We start from the raw sequence: 15,781 nt of genomic DNA, 5'->3' as shown, positions 1-15,781 counted from the left end.
TTTGTATTATAAGTATTTGCATGTCTCCTTCTCTACTAGAAACGTTTATCACTCTGTGTTACACAGAGCAGCAGCATTGGCATCACCTGGGAGCCTGTTAGAAATGCAGAATCAGGCCCCATCCCCAGGGTTCAGAATCTGCATTTTAACAAGATCACATTAACATGTGTGAGACGCAATGCTTTGACAGCTGGCAGAGAGCAGATCCAGATTTGATACCTTTTCCTATTCTGCATGTACCTTATACAGAGTAGGCTTTTGCATTTGCGGAATGAAGGATACAGGAATACTGTTTACTGTAATCCATTTCTAACCAGATATGCCACTTAGGCTTAAACACGGCCAATGATGGGGAACCCCAAGTTACATAGGCCACCCTTTCTGAGTGAGCAGCTCTATTTGCTGAAAAGTTCATTTTTATATTATGAAGTTGACAGCCCACTTACGTACAACAAATTCACTACTCCCCCATTCTTTTCTCTGCCCCTTATAAACTCATTCTTTGGCTTATAAACCAAAGACAGTTTACAGGAACAACAACAAAAAAAGGCACGTTTTTACTGCAACTTCTTGCTCACTCCTCCAAAATCTTTACTGTCTGAGTACATCCTTTTTGGTTATCCCTACTTTTCTCCCTCCACCCCTCAATTCCTTACCATAGGACACTGAAGCAAGGCCCTTGAAAATATAATACATTAAACCTTGACTTGTGTAGTATTCAGTTTTCTGACCCCAAGGTGGTTTCACCATGCGAAATAATATGTCCTTGGTATGTATTTCCTTGCAGTAGTCAAATCAGCTTAGGAGAAACAAACTAAGTATGTTAGCCAATGGAAAACTGAAGGAGAGAAATAAACTGTTTTTGCACAGCTAAATGGAAATGACTTTTGAATTATCTGCTTTGGAAGATTATCCATGACACTGTTCTGCCCTGCTCTGCTCTAACAACATTTGTAAGTCACTCAACAGTTAATAATAAAAGTCAGTTTTGAATATTGCATGTTTTAGACACAGAACAAATGTAATGTGACACTGTAGGAAGAATGAATTCTCGTTAGTCCCAAATTCCTTTTTTTTTTTCTTAGATTCAGGAATAAATAGGTAAAGATACAAGATCCTCTTAACCAGTATCAGTATAATTATTCCCTTTAGATTTATTGCTGTCACCCCAATCCTCTTCTTTCTTTCTAGAGGGAAGGAAAAGAAGGAGGTAATAGGAAAAGTAATGGGTTGTCCTGATGTTACTGTATCTAGGATGTCATTGCCACTGGTCTCCTCAGATCAATCATTCTGCCTAATAAACAGAAAAATAACATGGGCAGCCTCACATGCAAGCTTTTACACACACTGCTAAAGAGATCTCGCTTCCTCTGAGAGGTGAGGATGTGAGAATGAGGGAAGAGTATATTGATTTTACAGAAGTGGATGACAGGTTAAATTGGGCATCTGGAGGTTTATATTCCCATCTCCACTCACCAAGTTTCATCCTCCATTTATGACCAAGGATAGGTATAACATCTGATCTTGATGGTTACTGTTTCAAAAAACTATCTGATGTTTTTTATAAAGTTAAACATTTACTTAATCATGCAGCATAGTAATTCCCACTCCTGGGTATTTATCCAAGTGACATAAAAACAAGTTCACACAAAGCCTGTAAACACATATATGTCTTTATTCATATAATAGAAAAAACACAAACCCTAAAATGGAAAAAACGTAATGTCCTTCACCTGGTGATATGGTTTGGTTCTGTGTCCCCACCCAAATCTCATCTCAAATTGTAATACCCACGTGTTGAAGGAAGGACCTATAAGTTATCTCCACGTGTCAAGGGAGGGAAGTGATTGGATCATGGGGGCGGTTTCCCCCATGCTGTTCTTGTGATAGTGCATGAATTCTCACCAGAGCTGATGGTTTTAAAAGTGTTTGGCAGTTCTTCCTTCATTCACACACACTCACTGTCTCTCCCCTGTGCCACATAAGATGAGCTTGCTTCCCATTCTACCATAACTGTTAAGTTTCTGAAGGCCTCCCCAGCCATGCAGAACTATAAGTAAATTAAACCTCTTTTCTTTATAAATTACCTAGTCTGACGTATGTCTTTATAGCAGTGTGAAAATAGGCTAATACATCTGGTGAATCAATAATTAAAATGTAGCATAGCTATAAATGGAATACTACTCAGTAATAAAAAGGAATAACTCGATACATACAATAATATTGATGAATCTCAAATGCATTATGGGAAGTAAAAGAAGCCAGGCTCCACTTATGTGACATTCTGGAAAAAGGAAGACTATACGGTCAGAAAACAGATCAGTGTTTGCCAGGACTTGGGGTTGGGAGGTGGGGAGTGATTGACTACAAAAGGGCATGAAGAAATTTTGAAGGGGAGATATGGAACAGGTCTGTATCTTGACTATAGTGGAGTTATTGATAGTCACCAAACTGTACAATAAAAAGTAAGTTGGTGAGGGCTGATGAGGGCTAACATCTCTAGTAATGTTATTAGTGGCATGTAACCTTGATATGATATGATGAGAATAGCATTTGATCTTTGATCTCTGTTTCCTCCCCAAAACTCATTGCCCCAGCCTAATCATGAAGAAATATCAGACAATCTCAAATTAAGTACAAAATAATTAGCCAGTACTCTTCAGAACTATCAAGGCCACCAAAAACAAGGAAAGTATAAGAAACTGCCACAGTCTAGAAGAGCCTGGTGACGACTAAATGTAATGTGGTATCCTGGATGGGATCCCAGGACAGAAAAAGAACATCAGGTTAAACTAAATCCAACTTGAGTATGAAACTTCTTTTTTTTTAAGTGCCTAAGTCCTGAATGACAACAAAAGACTGAGGAACTGACAAAGATTAAAGGACACTAAGGAGACTTAACAACTAAATGCAAAATGGGATCCTGAATCTGATCTTGGAACACAAAACTAAATTAGTAGAAAAGTGGTAAAATAGGAATGCGGTCTATGGTTTACTTAATCGTATGATATCAGTGTTCATTTTCTTATTTTGATAATTGTCATAATGTTGTGTGAAATAGTCTCTTCAGGGAGCCTGGTAAAGAATATATAAGAACTCTACTATTTTTGTAACTTTTGTGGAGGACTGAAATCATTTCTAAATAAATAGTCTTAAAAATCACTAAAGTAATAAAAATAAAGTACATGAGGAAGTCCAGTGTCATGTTCTATAGTCAGAAGATTCTTCAAATGGGAGAATTTGCACCCAGGAAAATAGAGAAAAAAGACTCTGAAAAGAACTTTGTTTGTTTGTTTGGTTTTTGTTTTTTGCTTTTTTTTGAGACGGAGTCTTGCTCTGTTGCCAGGCTGGAGTGCAGCGGCGTGATCTCAGCTCACTGCACCCTCCACCTCCCAGGTTCAAGCAATTCTCCTGCCTCAGCCTTCTGAGTAGCTGGGACCACAGGTGCGTGCCACCACACCCAGTCAATCTTTGTACTTTTTAGTAGAGATGGGGTTTCACCATTCCAGCCAGGATGGTCTCGATTTCTTGACCTTGTGATCCACCCGCCTTGGCCTCCCAAAGTGCTGGGACTACAGGCATGAGCCACTGCGTCCGGCCTGAAAAGAGCCGTAAAATAAGTTTATTTAAAATTCTCAGAAAAAGGAAGATGCCAGTTTGAACACACCCCATCTCCATGCCATTTCTCACCCCTACCCACCCAATTTTCACAAGTCAGAAGCTATTGGTGCTAGCAGATAATAGAGTACAATAAAGGCCTAAGGATCAGTGAGAGGCCTGACAGAACAGATACAGGTCCACCTCTCCTTTTGACTAAATCAAACTTTACCATACATCCAAATTACCTAGAGGGTCAAATATGCAGATTGCTGGTCTATGTACCCAGAGTTTCTGATTCTGTAAGTCTGGAGTGGGGCCTGAGGACTTGTATCAAGTACAAGGCTGGTGTTTCTGCTTCAAGGACCACATTTTGAGAAACGCGGGCTAGACAAGGGTCTAGAGACCAGTATTCAAGATCCCCAGTAAAAGGCATTGTGCAGAAAGGAGTTCGCTGACTCTTAGAACCATAATAATGCTTTCCATACCTAAAAAATAAACAATTAAAATCAACTAGGATGTGGGGGAACAAATCTCTCATACAGAATTCCGAATAATTTATGTAGCTACTGCCCCCTCAAGGAATTAGAGCACAACTCCATGCTTGTGACTGCTTTAGCTTGCAAGTTTGGCCCATGGATGGGATTTGGGAACTTGGATTTTGGGAGGTTTCTTACCACCTTAACTGATAAGAGTGGCTCACTTTTTTAAAACTGTTTGTACAAACAATGTGAGTTATGCTGAACACTTGCTTTTCTTCTGGGAGTCTGGAATTCTGATATGTGCTAAGCAGAGGGTGCCTATGTGACTAGCCCCAACTAAAAACCTCATCACAGAGTGAAGATATGTGAAAGTCTTTTGATTGTTTCCATTTTCTTAGAGGAAAAAAAGAGAAGATGATTAGCTGACTGTGAGGAAAGGAGACAACATATTTGAGGTTTGAGGAGATAGGTTATATGCAGTAATCAACTAGAAAGGTGGGACAGAGAATTGTCTAGAAAAATGAAGTATGATTGGCAGTAGCACTGAAGGCCTACCTATGTTCAGTGGTTTGAATTTCAGACAAGGCAAGTCACCATACAAGTATTTTTCTCTTGCCATGTTTAGCTATTTTGATGCAGGCACATAACCAAAGATGAAGTTTAGCTAAGCAAGTATGGAGGAGAGCAACAAAGGAATTGAGAGTGCGTGGTAGGATGTGATTATAATGTTGGACTATGCATTTTAAATGAGGTGGGCTGGGAAATGAAGACAGCGGATTGATGGGCAGCCCAGTGGAGTCAAAGAACTGCTGGAGTTGGAGTACCAGAGTGAATGAACTGAAAAGGTAGAAGAGAGTTTTAAAGAGTGGGATGCTTGAAATTGAGACTTCAGTGGTGTTGCGGTTATTCACGACAATGTCTTAGATATGTCCATGTGGGTATAGGTAGTTGAGATGAGGCAGATTATAAAATCACTGGAGTAAGAAGATCACATAACTAAAGGGCCAGATAGCAGAGAGTGTTAGAGATCTACCTCAACATACATTCTCTCTTCCTTCTTAATAACAGAACCTTGATTTTTTTCCTGAGATATTGCCTCTCTGTATAAAGACACATTTTGTAGTCTCCCCAGTAGCTAGATATGTAACTAAGTTCTTCCAATAAGACTAAGTGAAAATGTTATGTGGAACTTTTCTAAAGTCTCCTTAAAAGAAAAGGGTTGTGCCCTTGTTACATTTCTCCTTCCTTCTGTGTAGAATGTCCATATAATGGCTATAGCTACAGTGGGCCATCCTGGACCATGAAGTATAAGGTACATGCTGAAGATAGTGGAGCAGAAAGAGAAGCTGAAGAACTGTTATATCATCTCAGGACTATCTACTTCCAGACTTTTTTTAATATAAGAGGAAAATAAACTTAAATCTTATTTAAGTCATTGTTATTTGGGGTTTTTCTGTTAAATGTAGCTGAAGCTAATCCTGACTAAGATGTTGGATTGGTGAAAGTGTTACCTACATCAGTGTTAAAACCAACTACAGGAGTAGTTTTATATTATAGAGAGGCAGAGAGCTTGGTGCTAAAATCTTTACTGAATGAAGGGGAGTCAACAATTCTGCAAATAACTTCAATCAGAAATTATGGGTGCTTCAAAGGAGCTGGGAAATTTGGGAAAGCAAGGCAGAATGGCAGTGAAATTAGGGCAGCATGAGGGTCAAGGATGACATATATATACCCTACCTTCTTTCTTGTACTAAGATCTTGGCTTCTTATGTCTTGTGTTTGATTGAGGAAATGAATTATAGACAAGGACATACCACTTGTGTTTTAAACCACAACTAAACATTAAAGATAACATACCAGGCCAGGCGCGGTGGCTCACACCTGTAATCCCTGCACTTTGGGAGGCTGAGGCGGGCGGATCACGAGGTCAGGAGATCGAGACCATCCTGGCTAACACGATGAAACCCCGTCTCTACTAAAAATACAAAAATTAGCCGGGCGTGGTGGCGGACACCTGTAGTCCCAGCTACACGGGAGGCTGAGGCGGGAGAATGACGTGAAGCCAGGAGGCGGAGCTTGCAGTGAGCCGAGATGGCGTCATTGCACTCCAGCCTGGGCGACAGAGTGAGACTCCGTCTCAAAAAAAAACAAACAAACAAAAAAAGAGATAACATACTGATTCAGATCAATGACTCAGAACAGTTTTTGGAAGAACATGCTTGTCCTGCAGACATTTCAAAATGTTAATCACCCTTTAATCTGTTTCATCACTTTTTCTAAAAGAATTATTCACTGTTTGATTTAATCCTTTGAAAGTCATCTATTTACCTCCCATATTGAATATATTCATTTAATTAATTCATTCTTAACTTACTGAGGTCTTACTATGTTCCAGCCACTACATTAGGCAGTAGGAACACACAGATTAAGTACAAAATGTATTCCTTCGAGTTTTCTAGTTCAAGGAGGAAACAGGTGAGAGAACCAACTATTGTTATATATTATGATAAGGCTATTCATAAAATGTAATTGAGAAGAACACTAGTTGTAATGAGAGCACAGAGGAAGGTGACCTATTTCATACTGAGGGTCAGGAAGATATTCCCTGAAGAGATAACAGATGACCTGAATCTGGACGATGGTATAGGTGTTAGCCAGCTGGGCCAGTGGAGAATTTATAAAGAGGAAAGTACAGCACAAGAATGTGTATAAAAGCATGGAAAAACTTGGCACTCTGAGAAATTCCATTAGGCAGTCTGGAGGTTGTTTAAATGCTGTATTACTCCTAACAAAAGTAACAGGCCCAGTATTAAGTAAAATAATCTTATTTATGAATGTACATGACATCAGCATACCATAAATTTGCTAGTGGGGTCTGCTGGGTTAATGTGCGCAGCTTCAAGAAAGAACATATCTAAGTGATTTTAAGAAGTTGTGTATTTTGACTTTATATCACCATTTTACATTCTCTATAATTATAGTCTATACTTACTCAGCAAAGGAAGCAAAACTGCTGAATTAAGTTACATTATGCATTATTAAAGCAACTTAATTTGTGGAGAAATCATAGAAAAACATAGTAATTTGAATGACTTGTACTAGCCAGTATTCTTCCTCTGAGAAAATTCTGCCAGACCATAGCTCTGGGTCAAATCCTGAGCCAAAAAATAATAATAATAACTCCACATTTCTTTTTATTTTTAAATTTTATAAGAGTTTTAGATTTAAGAAAAGTTGCAAAAATAGTACAGCATTCTCATATACCCCACATCCAATTTCCTTTATTGTTGACATTTTACATTCCTCTGGTACATTTGTCACAACTAATAAACCAATATTGATACATTATTAACCAAAATGCATACTTTATTAATATTCCCTTAATTTTTGCTTAAAGTTCTTTTTCTGTTGCAGGAGCCCATCCAGGATACTACATTACATTTAGATGTCACGTCTCCTTAGGCCCCTTTATTCCAGGACAATTTCTCAGACTTTCTTTGTTGATGATCTTGACGGTTTTGAGGTAGTCAGGTATTTGTAGAATATTCTTCAACTTGGGTTTGTCTGATGTTTTTCTCATGGTTAGACTGCATGATGGTTTTTGAGAGGAATACAACACAGAGGTAAAGTGGCCTTCTCATCACTTCATCTCAAAGGTACATACTATCAATGTGACTTATTACTGTTAGTGTTAATCTTGATAACCTAGCTGAGATAGTGTTTATCAGATTTCTCCACTACAAAGTTATTTTCCTCCTTTTCATATGTAATTTTTGGAAGGAAGTCACTATTCAGCTCACACTGGAGAAGTAGGAAGTTCTTTTTTTTTTTTTTTTTGTTTTTTGTTTTTTGTTTTTGTTTTTTTTTTTGAGACGGAGTCTCGCTCTGTCGCCCAGGCTAGAGTGCAGTGGCGCAATCTCGGCTTACTGCAAGCTCCGCCTCCCGGGTTCACGCCATTCTCCTGCCTCAGCCTCTCTGAGTAGCTGGGACTACAGGCGCCCGCCACCACGCCCGGCTAATTTTTTGTATTTTTAGTAGAGACGGGGTTTCACCATGGTCTCGATCTCCTGACCTCGTGATCCACCCGCCTCGGCCTCCCAAAGTGCTGGGATTACAAGCGTGAGCCACCGCGCCCGGCCGAGAAGTAGGAAGTTCTGCTCCATATCCTTGAAGGCAGAGTTCATAAGTTATTTGGAATTCTTCTTCACGGGAGATTCATCTTTTCTACCCCATTTATTAATGTATTCAATCATTTATTTATATCAGCATGGACTCATGGGCATTTTTCATATTTTATGTTATAATTCAATACTAGGTTATTTTATTGCTCAAATTATTCTAGCTTTGGCCATTGGGACAACTTTGAGATGGCTCTTGTGTCCCTTTGACATATGCCATTGAGTTTGCTTTTTGAGCACTTCCTTATTTTCTGGCACTACAAAAATATATATATTTTTTCGTAATCGACTTTAAAATAATTAGGAAAATGATAGAACATTTTAATATAAGAGCAAGATATGGTAAATTGATGAATATTATTAGACAGTATCAGTAACGAGCTTTGTATCTTAAGTTGTTTTGAGTTCAATTTCCTGTTCACATCTTACTTTTAGCTTGGTTGAGCTAAAGAATCATTAACCAATGATTTTTTTTGTAACCTTACATATAATATGTACAATGAGAGAATCAATTAATTTAGAATTACATACTCCTAATTTAAAAAACAAACTGGTGTACTTATTGCTGATAACTAGGAATTATATTATCAAAGGGCTGTTAATTCAACAAATTTACATGCTAAAAGAGAAACAAATTTATATGTTAAAAGAAATTAAAAGGAAGCAAGAGACATTCAATTTGCTTTTGATCTGCAGATTTAAAAATACTAGGTCCATTTTAATAGATGATAAATCTCCAGTATCACAAGGATTAGGGAAAGCAAAAGACCTGAAAAGTAATACCAGTTCTCAGTTCTATAACTCTCAAAAGGCATTCCACAGGTAAATTCGGTGAAAGGGCCGGCAATTGTTCAAATGTTTACATAAGAAGAAGTTGTAGTTCTCACATTTCTGGTTCTCTTACAGGTGTTTGTATTTGGAAAGATAATACTCTCTAATGTTGTTCTTTTCCGTTGTTCAGGTTTATCCTGTTGTTAAGTAATAAGCAGGAATCCAAATACAAACATATTGTACAACAGCTATTAATGAACATCACTTGAGTTCAGTGTGCCTGACAGCTGACACTTAGTTAATTTCTCCATGAAACAAGAACAGTGAAACTTCCACAGATGAGAAAACAGAATCATCAGTGGCACTGGGATGTAAACCCAAGTCCCTGCTTTGCATTTCATTTGCTGTGTTTTTCAGAACTACACTTTATGACATGAGAAAAACTGGTATAAGCAGAATGTTCCTACATTTAGTTAATATCAATTCTAATTTAATACATAAATGACTTGTTCAAATACTTACTACTTAGACTCCATGTAAGGGAGGAGAAAAGGGGAGAAAATTAGAGTGGGGGAAGATGAATCAAATCACACTTGTAGACCACACTACAACAGTTGGAAGCTACTTATCATATTTGCTAAGATAAAGTTTTGTTGGATCCTAATATGGGAACAAAGAGATTTAAAAAGGTAGGACAGCTAATTTAAAATCCCAAAATTCTCAACCAAGTTGATCTCATTGGCAGATGGTAGATGATCTGAATGACTGTGAGCCTAGAAAGTTGAAAGTAATTTCTTTGTTGAGAAAATAAAGACATGGTTCCTAAGGAAAAGGGCTTAAAAATGACCATGTTTCAAGTACACTAGTGAATAGCAAGTGAAACAAAATGTCTTAAGCATCTATATGTCTTATCTTAGATACATACAACTATTGTAAGAACATTATTTCTCTTACCTCTCAGGAAACGTATTTAGTTATAATATGAAAAAAACTAAAATTCAGCTTCTAATAGAAAATCAAACCCTATCAGAAGAAGAGTTACATGGAGTAAGCGATTTTATACAGATGCTGACTTACTCTCCCTACCATAAAATTTGATAAACAGCAAACATTTATTAAGCACCTACCACATGTCAAGAACTCTGCTAGAGACATACAAAGATGACTAAAAGAGTACCTGAGCTCCCAGTCTGGGGATTACCACAAGGAAGAGTGATGGATCATGAGTGGAAGGGAGATGAGTTAATACAAATGAAAAACAGGTTTCATTGTAGGAAAAAGGAAAGTGAATTAATGCTTTCGAAAGAGACATTAAAGTAGATTTCTGGGCAATATGAAACTGAGAGTCAATCTCATCAGATTCTGAAGGCATCTGTAGCTAAGCTTCCCAATGAAAAACAGGGCAGTGATAATAGGACAACTAGAAATAAGCTATAATTATAGCAAAGAAGGCAAGAGCTAGCATAAACTTGCCTATTGTCATTGTTGAAGTCATAGAACTACTCCTTTCAACTACTCTTGTCATCAGAGGCTTCCTGATGCGATCATCTGTGGTGAGGATAGCTTTTCGAGCCCCATCCCACTTTCCAGGGCCCTGTACACGATACTGGATTGGAGTGCAGGGTCCCAGTAATAAGTGTAATGCCAGCTTGGGGTCAGTGAAGGCCAGAGACAGCAGATTGGGCCTGACCCCCACCAAATCAGCAAGCTCTTCCATGGTATCTATGTAGTCTCCCTGAATGGTATGGCGTTGGCTCTCCACATACCTAAAGTAGAAAAGACAGAAACCATGGCCTGTCAATAATTCAATCAGTCAGTCAGTCAATTACTGCCTTCTGAGTGCCTGCTATTGGCTCAATATCGGACTAGGAGCTGTGGAATATAGAGAAGAAAGATAAAACATTTGTCACTGTCCTTAAGGATCTTAGGATCTACAAAAGGAGATAAGACAGATAAACATGAAGCGAGACTTCTGAGTGGTTTCAGAATGCTAAATAGAAATGTAGAGAAGGGATAGTTAAAAGAAAGCTGTAATCGTTAGGTTCTTGAAGGATGTGAAAGATACAGATAAAATGAGGGGCAGGTATAGCACATCCAGAAACAAAGGACTCTGATGTTATGAGAAAGAGAAAACCCATCACAAAAATTCTCAAGTATGGCATCCTCAATTATTTTATGAGGGCAGTGGTGACAGGGTCCACAGGGCAGGACTTCCCAGGGCCAATGTTAATTTGGAATCCTGAAAGGATGAGGGAGACTGACTTACTCCACGACAGAAAGTAGCCCTCCAAATGGAGACAAATGAAATGATTACACCAAGTGCAGACTTAGAGATTTAAAAGGACTTTTTAGGGGGAAAATGTGGTTGATTAACAGTGATATCTGTGTGGTGGAGTGGGATTTGGTGAGCTAATGAGTGACTTTCACTTTTTACTTTCTGTAATGAAAAAGAAAGAACTGCAGGACAAAGAGGAAGAGAAAAGCCAAATCAAGCCAATTAAGATTGAAGAATCGAAGAACAGGGACAGGAAAAAAAATGATAGAAAATAAATTTGAGGTAGAATTGGTGAGATGGAATTTCAGAGGACCTGATAGAGGGTCAAGTAGGAATTTATTGAAATGGGACTAGATTTAGGAGAGAAAAAGGTAAAACAGTAAAGAATTTGAGAGCTTTCCCTTATGAACAATATGTTGGCTCAAGAGTTTGTAGGCATGCATTTATTTATCCTACAATAGTAGGTCAAGATCTGTACTATTCATGAGGTTGGGCATGGTGTTTCATGCCTGTAATCCTAGCACTTTGGGAGGCCAAGGCAGGCAGATCACTTTGAGCTCAGGAGTTCGAGATCAGCCTGGGCAACATGGCGAAACCCCATCTCTACAGAAAACACAAAAATTAGCCGGGCATTGTTAGTGTGCCTGTAGTCCCAGCTACTCGGGAGGCTGAGGCGGGAGAATTGCTTGACTCCAGGAAGTGGAGGTTGCAGTGAGCCAAGATCACGCCACTTCACTCCAGCCTGGGTAACAGAGTGAGACCCCATATCAAAAAAAAAAAAAAAGAGCTGTAGTATTCAAGAAGGTTTCACAAAAGAGGTTCACTAGCTCCTGCCTTGATTATACAGATTAAATAAACTCGTATAAAACAATGTATACACATAGTCGGCCTTTAATAAAGGTTACATTATATCCTTGGGTTACTGACTACTCAGGGTCAGAAGGTGGTTAGACAAAAATAAGTCAAAGGAAAGAGAGGAGGAAAGTTAAAATAAGATACTTTAGAGCCAGAAAAGAAAGCACTCCAAGAAGGAAGAAATGTTTAAAAGCACCAAACTCAGTAGTGAGAAGAAGGAAAATGAAGTTGGTCTTAAGAGAGCAGTTTACGGCCGGGCACGGTGGCTCATGCCTGTAATCCCAGCACTTTGGGAGGCTGAGGTGGGCAGATCATAAGGTCAGGAGTTTGAGACCAGCCTGGCCAACATGGAGAAATCCCATCTCTACTAAAAATACAAAAATTAGCTGGGTTTGGTGGCGTGCACCTGTAGTCCCAGCTACTCAGGAGGCTGAGGCAGGAGAATCGCTTGAACCCAGTAGGTGGAGGTTGCAGTGAGTGAAGATCGCGCCACTGACTCCAGCCTGAGTGACAGAGTGAGACTCTGTCTAAAAAAAAAAAAAAGGCAGTTCAAGGAGTAAGGATGGAAGTTAACAATGCAGAAGGCTTAGGAGGGAGCAAAAGGTGAGAATTTAGAAAATTTAGTGCAGAAGTTTGGCAGTGAAAGGAAGGAGGAAAATAGGAGAGCACCTGGAAGTGGTAACGGAACTAAATAAAAAACTTACTTTCTCCTCCTCCCACACAAGGGAAAGTTATGCAAGTATAATCAGTTGAAGATAACCACCTCGTTAGGCCTGGAATGATTGTGTCTCTCAGTTTTCCACAGAAATTTAGAGACTTACCATCAATTTCCACTTTGTCCAAATAAAAAACACCCAGCGATTGAGCTTAAGTTCTGAAATTCAGACTGCTAAATGACTGTGTTCACCAAAACACTAAGGAGCTGGCTGTTACCATGTTCCCAACTCACATGGACTATTCATACCATGAGCCACTGTGACTTGAGTGTGCTGTCACATGAGCATTGCCAGCAAAGTGGCCACTGCAGACTTGTAAATCTACCTACAGATTTGTAATTCACCCATAGCTACCTCTCATTCATTTACTGTCACTCTTCCTTCCTCTGGCAAGTCTACTAGCACTTCAAGTAATCCTCACAAAAATAATATACCTCTGCCTTCTGATTTTATTTCCATATGCGTTTTCCTATGTGACATTTTTTTAGGCATTAAACATATGATTTTAGACATCTAAAACTTTTCTCTTTTCTTACCCATATTTAGACTACTAGTGCTATTTCTCCATTCTATTGTCACAAACTATTTTTCCTTTTTTCTTCATAATAGACTCTAAATCCTCAAGCTAACATGAGGCAGTTAAGTACAGTACAATATTTCTTTTATTAAGAAAGAAGTAGAAATGTAACCATATATCTTCCTGGGAGAGTTTCTTACCTTTTGTCAATTTCCTCTTGAGCTTTAGATATTTCTGCCATCATTTCACTCTGTGAGGGCAATGTCTTTAGCCCTAAAGATAAAAATTAAAATTTTAACTGTAAAATTACCTCAGTAAGAACAATAATCCTATAAACAATTACTATGCTATGGAGAATTCAAAGAAATACAGGATAAGTTTCCTGTACTCAAGGAGGTTACAATTCACTTGATCACCTTACCCTACCACCACCACAATATAATATTAACATCTGTAGCTTTCTCTACTTATTCTTCTTTGTCTTTGAAAGAGATTTCCCCTACTCTGACTTCCAACCAATACCTGCCTCCTCCCTAATGTAGTCTTTCAGTTAGCAAATGAAATATGGACATGAGAAAATGGCCTTAAAGGTATATGGAAAATTAGTTACAAAGTTAAAGGGCAGGGGAGTGGGGAAACACAGCTGCACCTGTATTCTTGATAACAAAAGGGCCTTATATCAACAGAAAGAGAATTAAGTAAAAATAAATTCTTTTTTTTTTTTTTTTTGAGACAGACTCTCGCTCTGTCACCCAGACTGGAGTGCAGTGGCGTGATCTCAGCTCACTGCAAACTACGCCTCCAGGTTCAAGCGATTCTCCTGCCTCAGCCTCCCGAGTAGCTGGGACTACAGGTGCATGCCACCAAACCCAGCTAAATTTTTTTTGTAGTTTTAGTAGAGACGAGGTTTCACCATATTGGTCGGGCTGGTCTCGAACTCCTGACCTCAGGTGATCCACCCGTCTCTGCCTCCCAAGGTGCTGGGATTATAGGCGTGAGCCACCACGCCCAGCCAAAATAAATCTTAATCACATTTTATGCCTAAAGTCCTGTGGAAGATAAGCCTCATCTTCTAAACATGTTTCTTTGATAAGAGTAGGGGTTAAGGCCAAGGGGAACTCATAATACCTAATACTGACTGATAAATTTAAGTATGGTGCACAAACAGTTCCAGTTGTAGGAATTATACACCAAGGACAGGGCTAGACAAAGGCTTAATAGTATTTAAGTCAGTATGAATAATACTAAGCTTAAACAATTAGTTGTATGCCCCTATAACTAGGGACTATGCCATGTAGAAGATTTTGGCCACATCCAGTCCTAAGGTGTCACTCCATAAAATTGTGGAATATGGAATTTCAGAATGGCAATATATTTTACCTGATACAAGTGTTCTTTCTACAAGTACTCTAACCTAGTGGTTATCTCATTCCTCTTTAAACATCTCTGGTGATGGGTATCTATAATAATTATATCTGAGGTGATTATATAATTATTTGACTGCTCTAGCTGCTGGAATATTACTATTTTTATTGACACCAAGATCTGACTCTTTGCATTTGTACCACTGGACCAAGCTCTGCCTTCTGGAGCCACAGAGTTTAATGTTAATATATGACAGCTCTTGAAACATTTGGAAATGATTGTCATAACTCCTTTAAGTCTTCTCATTATCAGGCTAAACAGTACAAGTTTCCCATATAACGGTTTTCACATTCTCTGCCATCTTGGTTGCCCTTCGCTAAGCATACTCTAATAACTATCCTGGTGTATCCCTCTTAAAATATGGAACTCAGAAGTTCATCACTCTCAAATAGCCTTCTGTGGTTTTCCATGTGTTTTTACATTTTAGCCATGGGAATTATTACTTATCTTCATAAATCAACTAGGAAACACTGAAATGCTTCATTTAAGATTAATCATAGGTCTCTTCGGATACTGAAAAAAAGCATTTTGAGGTCAATTTCCAAATTACTTCTACACAACCACAAGTTTTACTTCTATTAGCTAGAAACATGAAGGAGGAGGTATATTTCTTGATTGTAGGAGACACCCAATTCATAAAAGAAAGAAAAAAACAACAAAAAACCCTATCTATTTCTCTGTCTGTCTATATATAGATAGATAAAGAGGTATATACATCTTAGTCTAGAGCTCGTGGGGTGAAAAAATTTTAAAAAATTAAAAAATTTTAAAAAGATGTATACATCTTTTTACCTGTATACCCTGTGGTACAGTTATGTCTTAATTCATAAATTTTGTTTTTGCAGTGTTTCCTTATTTAGACACATTAGCTTTACCATATTTCTTATCTCCCTCCATGTCTTTGCTCCCCATCTTAGATTCCCAATTCCAATGAATGGCCTCAACACCTGAACAGATTCTTTTCT

The 15,781-nt window shown here is 38.4% G+C and overlaps 1 protein-coding gene across 2 annotated transcripts in view; it reads right to left on the bottom strand.

Moving 5' to 3' along the window:
- Nucleotides 1–6,926: 6,926 nt before the first annotated feature.
- Nucleotides 6,927–15,781, bottom strand: part of FMO5 (flavin containing dimethylaniline monoxygenase 5) — a 344,784-nt gene continuing 335,929 nt past the window's right edge. Inside the window, exons 7-8 of one of the 2 annotated variants that reach the window (XM_058439389.1) lie at nucleotides 13,592–13,664; nucleotides 6,927–7,666 (exon numbers count right to left, since the gene is read on the bottom strand). In XM_058439389.1, coding sequence (XP_058295372.1) covers nucleotides 7,528–7,666; nucleotides 13,592–13,664 — 212 coding nt within the window. In that variant the 3' untranslated portion in view covers nucleotides 6,927–7,527. Of the gene's footprint in view, nucleotides 7,667–7,953; nucleotides 10,795–13,591; nucleotides 13,665–15,781 lie in introns of those variants that run through there. The other variant, XM_032151623.2, reaches the window with a different exon arrangement.

This window comes from Hylobates moloch, unplaced genomic scaffold (assembly GCF_009828535.3).
Source record: "Hylobates moloch isolate HMO894 unplaced genomic scaffold, HMol_V3 SCAFFOLD_5, whole genome shotgun sequence".
NCBI classification, from domain to species: Eukaryota; Metazoa; Chordata; class Mammalia; order Primates; family Hylobatidae; genus Hylobates; species Hylobates moloch.
The sequence above is the reverse complement of the archived record's forward strand: the minus strand, read 5'-3'. Positions and strand labels throughout refer to the sequence as shown.